Genomic DNA, 12,229 nt, shown 5'->3' on the forward strand with positions numbered 1-12,229 from the left:
ACAGGTTCTCTTTTTAAATTAAGAAATCTGCTTCAAGTGGATGTGTTTATGGCAATAAGTATATCTATGTATATACAGTTATTATATGTATAGTTAATCTATTCAACATACGTCTTCTTTCAATGTAAATAGAAATGTTTTCCAACACAATATGAGACTGAATTAAATTAAAATACAAGTTTTGGCCTGGCACTGATTACTGCTCAACATTTTATATGTAAAATTCACTGGTGAAAAATGAAGTGAAGATGTAAAGAACACTGACAGAAGAAGAGAAATTTTCATTTTACTAGGAACATATTTAGCAAGTAGTTTTAAAAGCAGACTGATTAGGGCAGCTAGGTGGCACAGTGGATAAAGCACCAGCCCTGTATTCAGGCAGATGTGAGTTCAAATCTGACCTCAGACACTTGACACTTACTAGCTGTGTTACCCTGGGCAAGTCACTTAACCTTTACTATCCCCCCCACCCCCCCAAAGCAGACTGATTGACACTACTCTTTCAGGTATGATGATTTCTAGCTCCTGAGGAATAGCTATCAGAGTATGGACACATTCAACAGATACCCTACTTTTTTTTTCCTATATTTTAAAATCAAAATTCTAATTTAAAACCTATTAAACACAATAATACCTTGATTTCTAACTGGGCTAGACTAATAAAACAAACACAAAGTGTAAAAAGACTGTTACATTACACATAATTTGCTTCATTATTTTATTAAAGATTTCTTTACCTGCAGATGGCTGGGAAACATTCTTGAAGTCCCTTCTTTTTGACTAGAGATCCTTCAAGACAGTACATTATAATGTCCATAACCTTTTTCGGGGGGAAAGAGTAATAGATTTGATATTATTTTCTAATAATTGATTTCCTTTTTAAAAAACTTGACATAGTTAATTCCTAATTTTTAGTGTTTATGATTTTTAAAAGTCTTTGAAATAGTTTGCTTTTATGTTACATTTACCAATCACCCTAATAATGAGAGGTCTCTTATAACAGAGTAAAAACAAGTTAAATAACAATATCATTGACCTCATCTCAAAGTACATGCAACATTCCACATTGGTAGCACCCAAAACAAATTTCCTCAGTGACTGTATAAAAAAATATAAATGTCTCCTCCTGCACCTTAAATTCATCACCTCTCTGTCATGGAAAGCTTCAGTTCTCTAGCATCATGGCTAATCATTGTATTGATCATAATTACTGCAGTCTTCAAAGCTATCTGCTTTTACCATATTGTCCTTATTGTGCAAATTGTTCTCTTGGTATTGCTTATTTCATTCTTCATCAATTTATAAAAGTCTTAAAAATTATTCATTTAAATAATGATGATATTATAGTATAAATTCCTCTTCTAGTTCTGTTTACTGTTCTCTGATTCAGTTCATTAAAGTTTTTCCACATCTCTTTGAAATTATCTATTTCTACATTTCTTATAGGACAATTCCATCACATTCATATCCTACAAAAACTTATTCAACCACTGTCCAATTAATGGGTACCAACTTCATTTCTATTTTTTTTTGTTTTGTTCTAGCCACCACAAAGAAGCTGATATATATATAGATAGATAGATAGATAGATAGATAGATAGATAGATAGATAGATAGATATAGATACAGATGTAGATATATCTATATATAGATATATATATATAGGATTTCTTCCTCCTTCTTTGGTCTCCTGGATATAGGAGTTGGGTCAAAGGGCATGCATTGTTTAGTAACTTTCCATGTATAATTCCAAATTGCTTCCCAGAATACTTGTATCCATTAACAGATCCACAATAGTGGGCAGCTAGGTGGTGCAGTGGATAAAGCACCGGCCCTGGATTCAGGAGGACCTGAGTTCAAATACGGCCTTAGACCCTTGACACTTACTAGCTATGTGACTCTGGGCAAGTCACTTAACCCTCATTCTCCTGCCCCCCCCCCAAAAAAACCCCCAGATCCACAATAGCTCATCAATATGCCTGTTTACAAATAGAAAATGACAGTAACCTTTATCATTTTCCTTTTTTTGTCATCTGTGCCAATCTTATGAGTATGAGATAGAATCTCGGTATCGTTTTATTTTGCATTTCTCTAAGTAGTAGTGATTTATAAGTTTATAAGCATTGAGAACTGTCTATACTAGACCATTTATCAATTGCAAAATGGCTCTTATTCTTATAAGTGTGAATCAATTCATTATATATCATATCACATCATGTCATAGATACATATATATTCAGAGGAACTTGCTGTAAAGATTTTACCCCCCAATTGTTTTCCTATTTTACAAAAATTGCTTGGGACAGCTAAGTGACACAGTGGATAAAGCACCAGCCCTGGATTCAGGAGGACCTGAGTTCAAATCCAGCCTCAGACACTTGACACTTATTAGCTGTGTGACCCTAGGCAAGTCATATAACCCTCATTGCCCTGCCCCCCCCCCCAAAAAAAACCCACACAAAAAAAATTGCTTGCAAAACTGGACAGTAGTTTGGAAGAAATTAGACTTAGGCCAACACTTCACAGGTTATAAAAAGATAAGTTCCAGCTGGCTATGTAATGGAAACATCAAAAATTAGAGAAACTACTAGATTTATGGGCAGAGGAAAAGTTCATGGCCAAACAAGGAATAGAGAGAAGCAGAAGATAAAATGGATTATTTTGATTATATAAAATTCAAGATTTTGTACAAGCAAATCCAATAAAGCTAAGTTTAAAGAGAAACCATGCTTACTTTTGAGGACAATTATCATTAACATTTACAGGTTGGTAGAGGCAAGAGAAAGTATTGTAATTTCTGAAATCTGTATTTGTTTTATTAACAAAGATACATGAAAAAATTACATTGAAAAATTACTTTGGTCTAGCCTATAAACTATAAATGGAAATTGTCAGTTGCCTTGTTTAAACTAGAAATTTAAACAATAAAAAAATCTGGAAATGATAGAAAATTCAAACAATGATCACATCCACTTCTAGAAGTTGATATGAACTCTAAATATTACATATGTGCATAAGCTCTTTTAGAGATACTAGAAGGAAAGTTCATTTAGCTGCATTATATTGCTGCACTGGAATATTTGTTATCTTTTTTATTTATTGGTGAAATCATGATAATACCTCAACAAGAAGATCCACAACGTCTGTGGGCATTTTTTCAATAAGGATTTCAATGACTCTCAGGATCTCCCCTTTAGCTCGAGCAAGAGTTGTAGTATGGATATTCTGCTGTGACTGGGTGTTTGCTGCTAGAGCAGTATGTCTATGTACCTATAAAAAGAATGAGATAATATTATATTGGCAACTCTATTAATATTTCATTCAGTCTTATATTTCCACGTAGTAGGCTTTTGCTTATATATGATGAAATCTTTTGACCAAAAATCAGCAAACATAACAAAAGCAACAATAACATCTAGCATAGATAACACTTTAAGATTTAAGAAGCACTTTACATATATCTCATTTTATTTTCATAACAAAACTGGAAAGTAGATATTATTATTATTCCCATTTTACAGTAGGGTAAGTGATTTGCAAGAGTTGCAAACCTAATAAGTTTATAAGCAACATTTACTAGATTTGGACTTAGGTCTTCATGATTCAATATTTACTGTCCTGCCCTGCTGCCTCTTTGGGTTAGGTAAAGAAGTATTTTTAAATTCATCTAATACAAATTGCTAGTTTTCAGATTTACTAAGTAATATTAACAAAAGGCAATTTTTTAATGCCTACCATTTATAGGGGATTAACACAGAACCAAGCACACAAAGATACCCAAAAAAACCTGGTCAGATTGTCAGGCAATATTGAATACCTTCATTTTAAAGTCTGTGTACATTTCACAAGAGAATGGATTGGTAAAAACAAAAACAAACCTTTCCATGAAATAGTGAAATGTTATACACTTATATTATATTAATGTATATTACACTTGCAATACACATACAGAGATGTCAGAACATACTAATACTATGCACCATAAAACAGGATTAAGTATAAGATGGATCTGCCTTGAATTTTAGCCAGAAGTAAGGGTTTTTAAAGGATATCCCAAAATTAATATGAACTATAAGAAGGCTTTAATATACTGCACATATTTATTAGGGTTAAATATAAATTAGAAGGTAATGGTGATATTAATCATTAGACATTCTTAAGTAAAAGTAACAGCTCACTTTTGTATAGTACTTTAAGATATAGAAAGTGTTTTATCAACAACAACTCTCACAGGGTACAGAGTATTAGCACAACAGTACAGGTGCTAATACTCCCATTTTACAGATGAGGAAAGTGAAGCTCCTAGAAGTTAACTGACTTGTTCATAGTTGCAAAGCCAGGATTCAAATTCCATTGTTCTGATTTCAAATCCAATTATTTTTCTACTATCTACTACACAATGCCTTTTTAAAAAATGTTGTTATCTACCTCCTTGATGCCTTTTTCAGGACAGAAAGGCAAATCAAAGAAGAAGAAATTCGACTGCCTTTCTTCTGCAGGTTTCAGGAAGACTACGAGGTTCAGCACCTTCATTGTTTAACTGAAAGTGCATAAACCCATGCTTTTTACCTGAGTTACTCCTTCAAGAATCAGGAAAGAAACAAAATGGACCACAGTTTATTTTGGGGTGGGGGGGGAGACATGGAAATTAAATAGAGACAGTGCAAAACAGTAGAACATTCAGTCAACTGCAAAGAAGACACCATAGTTTGGGACATCGCCTGACCAGTGGCCAACAAGCCACAAAGTCTCTGAGCACCAGTTTCCATTTCTGTGAAACAGGCGTCATGTGAGCAGTCACTATCTTTTCCATTACTCTATATTTCCAGTACTGTGTCTAGAGTCAGGAAGATTCATTTCCCTGATTTCAAATCTGGCCTCAGACAAGAGCTGTGTGACCCTGGAAAAGTCATTTGGCCCTGTTTGCTTCAGTATTTTGTGATATACATTGTAAAATACATTTCCATTGCTGGCTTTGAATTATATAAGCAGAAAGATTGTGTGGGGTGGTGGTTAGGGAGCCACCCTCAAAGCAAGAAGACCTGGATTCAAGTTCACCTCTGATACATATGGATCTATGACTCTGAGAAATCATTTAACCTCTCAGGATTCAGTTGAGGATTGAGTTGCTACTCTAAGCTACAGAGACAGTACAGATAGATTTAAATTGAAAGAGGGAGTTTCCTTATCTGAGAGTTCCCCTATGCCAATGAAATCACAAATCTAATCCCTGTCCTATGTTGTTTTCCCCATCAGATTGTGAACTCCTTGTTTTTTGCCTCTTTTGTATCCCCAGCTTAGCACAGTTCTGGTACAAAGAAGGTGCTTAATAAATGTTTGATGATTGTTTATTGACTGTCCCTAACCCAGTGAGCTACTCAGTGAGTGTTTAGGTTCATTTGTTCATTTATTCATTCAAAAAATATTTACTGAGTTTTCATATAGAGATGGTTTTGGGGGTAGACCTAAGAGTCTATGAGTTCACAAGTTGGTATGCCTAAGAGTACTTACTTAGTACTTACAAACCTATGACTACTACATGAAAAATAGCTCATAGTACATAACAAACTCAGTAACATCATCTTAGCATATGAAGGACAGCATACAACTTATGAGATGGAGTAAAACCATTTTAGTATTCTGAAGCTTGCCTTCCCTTCCCTTCCTCCCACCCTACAAAGAAGCTATCAGGTCTTTTTACTGGAAAGATCAATTTACTGTTCTTTCCTTGAATTTCAAACAGGTAGTAACATTAGCCCATTACACTATATCCAATGTTGAGATCAACTGATGGTCATCTTTAGGTTTGACCTATAGCAGAGAAAAACAATTAGTAACTTCAATTATAGTTCTGTTTACACACCTATTTCCATAGCTAACTAGTTGATTTTAAATAGGCAATTCCATCTTGATTATAAACAAGTACCTGGTAAAAAAGTTGTTTATATTTCAATTTAACATAATTACTGAGCACATAACTATATAGTACAAGGTATTATATTAGGTTCTCAGGGGATACAAAGATGAACAATGCATAATCCTTTTTCACAAGGGAGTTACAATATAGATCATTTGAATTTAAGAAGTCTTGAGGTTCATGCTAGGAAACCAGAACCAATAAGAAATGCTTTTTTTTTTTTAATTGCTAGCTTTGAGAATAGAAATTACACACAAAAGTTCTGAAATAAATTAATAAGCTATTTTTTTTCTGCTGTGGACATTAGTAGTTAGCATTTTGTGTAAATGAGCTTATTCATTCGTCCATATTAATTTCTCTACTTTAGCACTTAAGAGTTATTCTATAAGGTTTAAATTTCAACATTTAAAGACTGAATGCTTAAATTAAAGTATTCTTTTGGAGAGAGAGGCTCAGGGATTGCTCAAAAGCTCCTCTTACCTCCTTGGCAATAGTTGTGATAAAGGCGGGTGGTCTGGCAGTGGCAATGAGTGAGAGGGCATGTCTTGCAGAGCGGGCGGAGTCAGCTGCTGGACTCAGGGGCAGCCCCATTGTGATGCTAAACGAGGATCAGACAAAAGGGAAAAAAAGAAAAGCATTAGAAATATAGACTGAAAAGATTAGACACAGCTTATAATGTCAGTTCAAGGTCAATGGGAGCACTCAAACAGTTAGAATATAATGGACTGCCAACAATGAGCAGTGATTAGGAGTCAGGGTGTTCGAGCATCAAATACAAAATCGAATAATTAACCGTGAAGACTGAAAACAGTGTGTGCATCTGTCCAAACTGTTAAAAAAGCCTTGTTAACAAATTATCAAGCCCTAGTACTGAATAAATATCACAAAGCCTAGAATAAGGCAAGAAAGAATGTCCTGAAAAGTTTTTTTCTTTTACATTTTCCCAAAAGAAATATGCACTAAGAGACCAGGATTCGAGATATTAGAACCCAGGTTCTTTAAACAGCATTAATACCCAGATAAACACCTCCAAAGAAATGAAAGGGACAAAATTATTTTTGTTCTTTGTGATGTTATGAGATGTTCTAAGTATGACTGGCTTACCTAGACATAATGCTTAAGCAATCAGCATTCTAGTTCTTGCTCCAGATACAAGAAGTATTTGGAGCAATATATAAGGCATGCTAACTGATACTGACATTCTATAGAACAGAAAGGATCAGGCATAAGATATTGCAAATTGTGGATAAGGAAGGATGCACATTAAAATCAACACCTTCAGATCATGAAAAAAAAATATCAATATTAGCTACTGAAAAGATGATGTGCCAAGTTTTGTTGCACCCTTAGCTCTTCCAATAATTTCTACTAAAGTCAAGCTTAAACATTTCCTTCTCTCTCTGTAATCCTTCCCAATCACAATGGTAAAGGTATAAATCCAAATATGATGACTTCTGGTTGAAGTGTGAGACAAGTACACATGAATCCTAAGAGGACTTTTCTTATATAATGAGAGAATATGTTTTCTACTCTGTAATGCAAATTTATGTTTTAAAAAACATTAGAAATGAATGAAAGATTAAAGAATGTTCACTAAGATAAGGCTTCATCTCTCAAGCAAGTAATGCTCACTTAAAATTCTCAGAATATAAAAATCTGTATCTCCCAAATTTATCTAAGGTTTAACATTTTAAACTTCAGATGGTACCAGGGGCATAGCCATTTATAAAAGTGTTCTTCAAAATTTCACAATCCTTATTGAAAATATGCTTTTAAAATATTCATAAAACACATATATTATCACATATGATTTTCATAACCTAGTCTTCCAGATAAAGATATTTACATATAACACTTGTCACTTTACCCTTAAAACATTTAATGTTTAATATCATTTAAATCAGAAGCGAAAGGAATAAAAGAAAAATTGTGGAAAGATCAATGGGCAAGTGAAATTGAGAAATGAAATAATGAAAAAAGGTCTCTTCCATACAAAAGTCAGCTTGATTAACTGACAAACACTGGTCCTCCCCAAAAAAGCCTAAATCAAAATATTATTAGGTGATTCTCTGATCAGCTTCAGAATGCTGAAACTTAAAAGACTTAAAATAGCCTGACCCAAAATTAGTTCAGATCGCTGGATAGCTTTCTTGGGCTTCACCAATTCAATTCAATAAATATGTACTAAGTGACTAATGTGGAACAAGTATTGTGATTTGAGTGTTTTATTTAAATTAGCTTAAGTTATAGACTAGGACACATCTTGGTAGAAACATAGAGTTTTAAAAATCACATTCCAAAATTAATTAAAGTGTTTCTGGAATTAGCTATGCTAGTATTTCTGTCTATGAATGTGGATAGTCATTGACAGTATTAATGAAGATAAATCACAAAAGAATAATTTAGTATGTGGAATTTATAATCTATCCAAATGCATTGTAAACCATAATAGTTTTTTCCTGTATCAGGCTTGATTTGATGTGTTATGTCTAATACAAGTCTTTGAAAGCATTTTGTATATGGTTGGTATTCAATGATTACCTGTTTTAAAATCTTCAAAACTTGGTGGACTCAGAATTAACTTATATTAAAGATAATTATTTAATATCAATATCATAGAAGATGATATTTTTAATAAGCTAAACTTATGGAAACAAAGAATTTCATTATAATAGTAATTTAAAACTGAGCAACCAAGCAATGCCACTTTGACAGATATTTAAGACCTAATCAATTTGGGAAGCCCTGTACAGTTCCAGACCACAACCTATTCCTGTCTTCTGTGAAGAACTAGTGTTTAAGATGCTCCATAAGGCATCTATGCAACATGCTTGATGCATTTTTCTAGGTCTTCTCATATGTGTTGGACACTGAGACAGTTCTTGGGCTGTTTACTTGGTACAACCTACATGGCCATGAAAATATGCTGTACCCTACGTAACACTCTTTTATTACTCTTATAATCATCTGAAATTCTGATAATTCTTAAATTCTAGAGTTTCCATAATTTAGATTCAGGCAGTATTATTAGAAAAATATTAGAGTTTAAAAAGTCTTTTGTAGTAGGACACAGCTTTGGATTATTGAAAGCACTACAGAATTTCCAAAATATGATCTAATTCAGGGCTTCTTAAACTTTTTGCACTCATTGACCCCTTTTTGTCTGAGAAATTTTTATGCAACCCCAGTTATACAGGTATATAAAATGGGTATACATAATCTTTTACTGTTTCCAAATTTTTCATGACACCCACATTCAGTTATATGACTCCATGTGGGGCTGGAACTCACAGTTTAAGAAGCTAGGATCTAGATAACTCTCCTATTTAACTCTGGGTTAAGTTCACTGTCCATTTGTAATTCCTAAAATTCACTATAATTCAACAAATATTTAAATGTACAAAGCACAGCTATCACCTGAAGATACAAAGACAAAAGTACTCCTTGTCCAAAAGGACTTTACATGCCACTGAAGGAAGGCTTCTTAACTTGGGGTTCATGGATCCAGTCCTCTCCAATGTTCTACCAATGGGTCTATGGATGGATTTCACAGTGCCCATGAACTTAGATGGGGGAAAAATCATATCTTTATTTTTCCTAATTTCTTAACTGAAATTTAGCATTTCCTTCAAGAACAAATGTAGGCAACAAAACAAAATAGTAATTGTAGTATCTGTAACTTTGTTACAAAGAGAAATCAGTTATTTTCATATCATAATACAGTAAAAAATAATGGTATATTCAAAATGACATGCATGGTGTCTTATCAAAGCTTTAGGTTCTTATAAGGGTTAGTTAAGTGAAAACAATATTAAAACTGTTTTTTTTGAAAAAAACTAACATATATTTTAAATATATTATTTTGTTATGTAATGCATTAAAGCACATGCATTACTGATTGAATAGTTTAATGAATGGCTTGTTCAAATGCAAACTCCAATATGGACAATATGCATTCATTATCCATCTGTCTGCTCCTAAACAAACTGTTATGATAGCCCCTTGAGTGGCTATGGGTCTTCTTGAGGAGGCCTCATGTTTATAGGACACCAAAATAATTAAACACTCAGTGAAGTAATTGGATTTTCCTCCCTACTTTTCTATGTTCATCAGTAACACTATCTTTTCCTTAGTCACTCAGGCTCTAAATCTCATAGTGATTTCTCATTGTCACAGTTACTAAGCAGCTATGTTCCAGGTACTATGCTAAGCAGTAGAGATACAAAGAAAGGCATAAATAAGACATACAAGGAGTTTACAATCTTCCATATCCAGTCACCAAATGCTATCAGTTCTTTCTCTGAAATGCCTCTCGTTTAATGTCCAAATGACCATTTTACTCCTTACTGTACACTTGGATTAAGTAACATCCTACTAACAGGACTCTTTGCCTCCAGCCACCCTACCTTCAAGGCCATCTTTCCTATCACCAACTGTAATCGTTTACCTAAAACATCCTTTAATATTCCATTATATTCATATGCCACAATTTACTTACCATTCCTCAATTAATGGAACTCTACTCTGTTTCCAGCTGTTTGCTATCATTAAAAAAAAAATGCTGCTATGAATGTTTTTGTGTATATTGGACCTTTTCTTTAACCTCCTTAGGGTAAATGTCTAGCAATGCAATTTCAAAGTCAAAAGATATAGACATTCTAGGCACTTTAAACTAGTTTTTGCATACCTTCTTTTGCATAGTTTTAGCATACCTTCTAGGACAGCTTAACATTAAACTCACCATTCTACAGTTAATGAACACACATACCCCACCCCTCCATTTCCAAGAAGAAACTCAATGAAACTCAGGTAGGTTAAATGACTTGTAAAAAAACCAAAACACAGAGCTAATGAGCAGAGGAACAAAGATGAATTTTTAAGTCCCTCCACAGTAATCTTTTTGATACAGAATTTTGCCTCTTGCTTGATAGCCTATTAAAACTATTCTGCTGGTGATATTAGGATTTTGTAATCACTTTTTTTGACAGCTCCTAAACTGGGATTATCCCTCTGCAAAAGTGTAAGAGTCTATAAAACCTACCATTTAAACACAATGCTCTTTTGTAGAATAAGGGGATGAAGGAGATTCTTTAGGGAATCAAAGGAGCTATAGTCTGCATGTTCTGATATCTGGAAAGTTATCAAAAATCTTTACATATAACATCTACCTTAGCATCCATGACAGAGCCAAGTACTGCATTGGGAGCTGGTAGACTTAGGTTCACAATCCAATTGTCTACCGTTGATCACATGGGCAAGTTACTGAACCTTTCTTTCTTAAGTTTTTCATCTTTAAAAGAAGAGGTTGCATTAAGTGATCTCTGAGGTCCTTTTTAGCTTTGAATCCCACAAGTCTTGGACCCAAATCTTTTAAATTATAGGACTCAAAGTGTTAAGTAACCCAAGGCACCTTCAAATTACTTTATTTTGTCAGAATAAAGCTTAGTCTTTAAATGAGCAAAGTTAACAGGCTATATTTTGTTTACGAAAACACAATTTAAAGAATACAACAGAATATATTAGATAGGCTCTTATTGAATTCAATGTGAACATATGTTGAATGGGCAAGAAGGAAAAGAAACTGCTTTCATAATTAATCATATACAGAGGAATGGCTGTGTTTTTTCTAGGATTTTCTTCCCTTTGATATGAAACCTTCAAAAATAGACTATGACCAATTTTACAGTAAAAATGGAAAACATAATATAATACACACAATATGCATTACAAATAAGAAATTTATACAGAAAAGATCTCCCAAAGCTAAATTCACAATATGACTGTTAATTCTATTCTACCCCTTTATCCATCTGTTTGAAAATACTTTAAATGTTACATTTAAGAAAATTTCAGTTAAACGTCACTATAGAAAACTGTCAGACTTTACCATCTGTCAAAATGAAATCTGAAGTAAAAGAATAGAGTAAACACACATGTACAGGAGTGGGTGCATAAGCAGATACACACATTTTAGAACTTTCCCTGAAGATATAAAAACAACCAAACTGAACAACAATAACAGCACACTGAAAGCCAAAAAAGATTCAGTGACATTCAAAAATTATTGGGAAAACATAGTCAATCAAGTAGAAAAAGCTTTGGTAGTTTTATTGTATTTCCCCCTTCCAACCCCACCCCTGCCCAAGTCTTCTATCAATTCCCCTCAGTTTTCTGGGTTATCTTTAAAGTGTTCTCTTTCTTTCATGTCCTTAATTTTCTAGGTTAATCAGCTGTTTGAAAATAGAATCAAATTTTCTAGATTAGTGCTGATATATTTGTTAAGTTTTCCCCCCTTAGACTTTTAGAAATTGA

At 33.5% G+C, this 12,229-nt stretch overlaps 1 protein-coding gene across 2 annotated transcripts in view; it reads right to left on the reverse strand.

Moving 5' to 3' along the window:
- The window catches only part of WDR7 (WD repeat domain 7), a 454,202-nt gene that overhangs the window by 107,901 nt on the left and 334,072 nt on the right, over positions 1-12,229 (reverse strand). For both annotated transcript variants that reach the window (XM_043964540.1, XM_043964532.1), the window contains 3 exons: positions 6,398-6,515; positions 3,121-3,270; positions 738-820 (listed from right to left, as the gene is read on the reverse strand). In XM_043964540.1, the coding sequence (XP_043820475.1) occupies positions 738-820; positions 3,121-3,270; positions 6,398-6,515 (351 nt within the window). The remainder of the gene's footprint in view (positions 1-737; positions 821-3,120; positions 3,271-6,397; positions 6,516-12,229) is intronic.

Source organism: Dromiciops gliroides, chromosome 1, assembly GCF_019393635.1.
Source record: "Dromiciops gliroides isolate mDroGli1 chromosome 1, mDroGli1.pri, whole genome shotgun sequence".
NCBI lineage: Eukaryota > Metazoa > Chordata > Mammalia > Microbiotheria > Microbiotheriidae > Dromiciops > Dromiciops gliroides.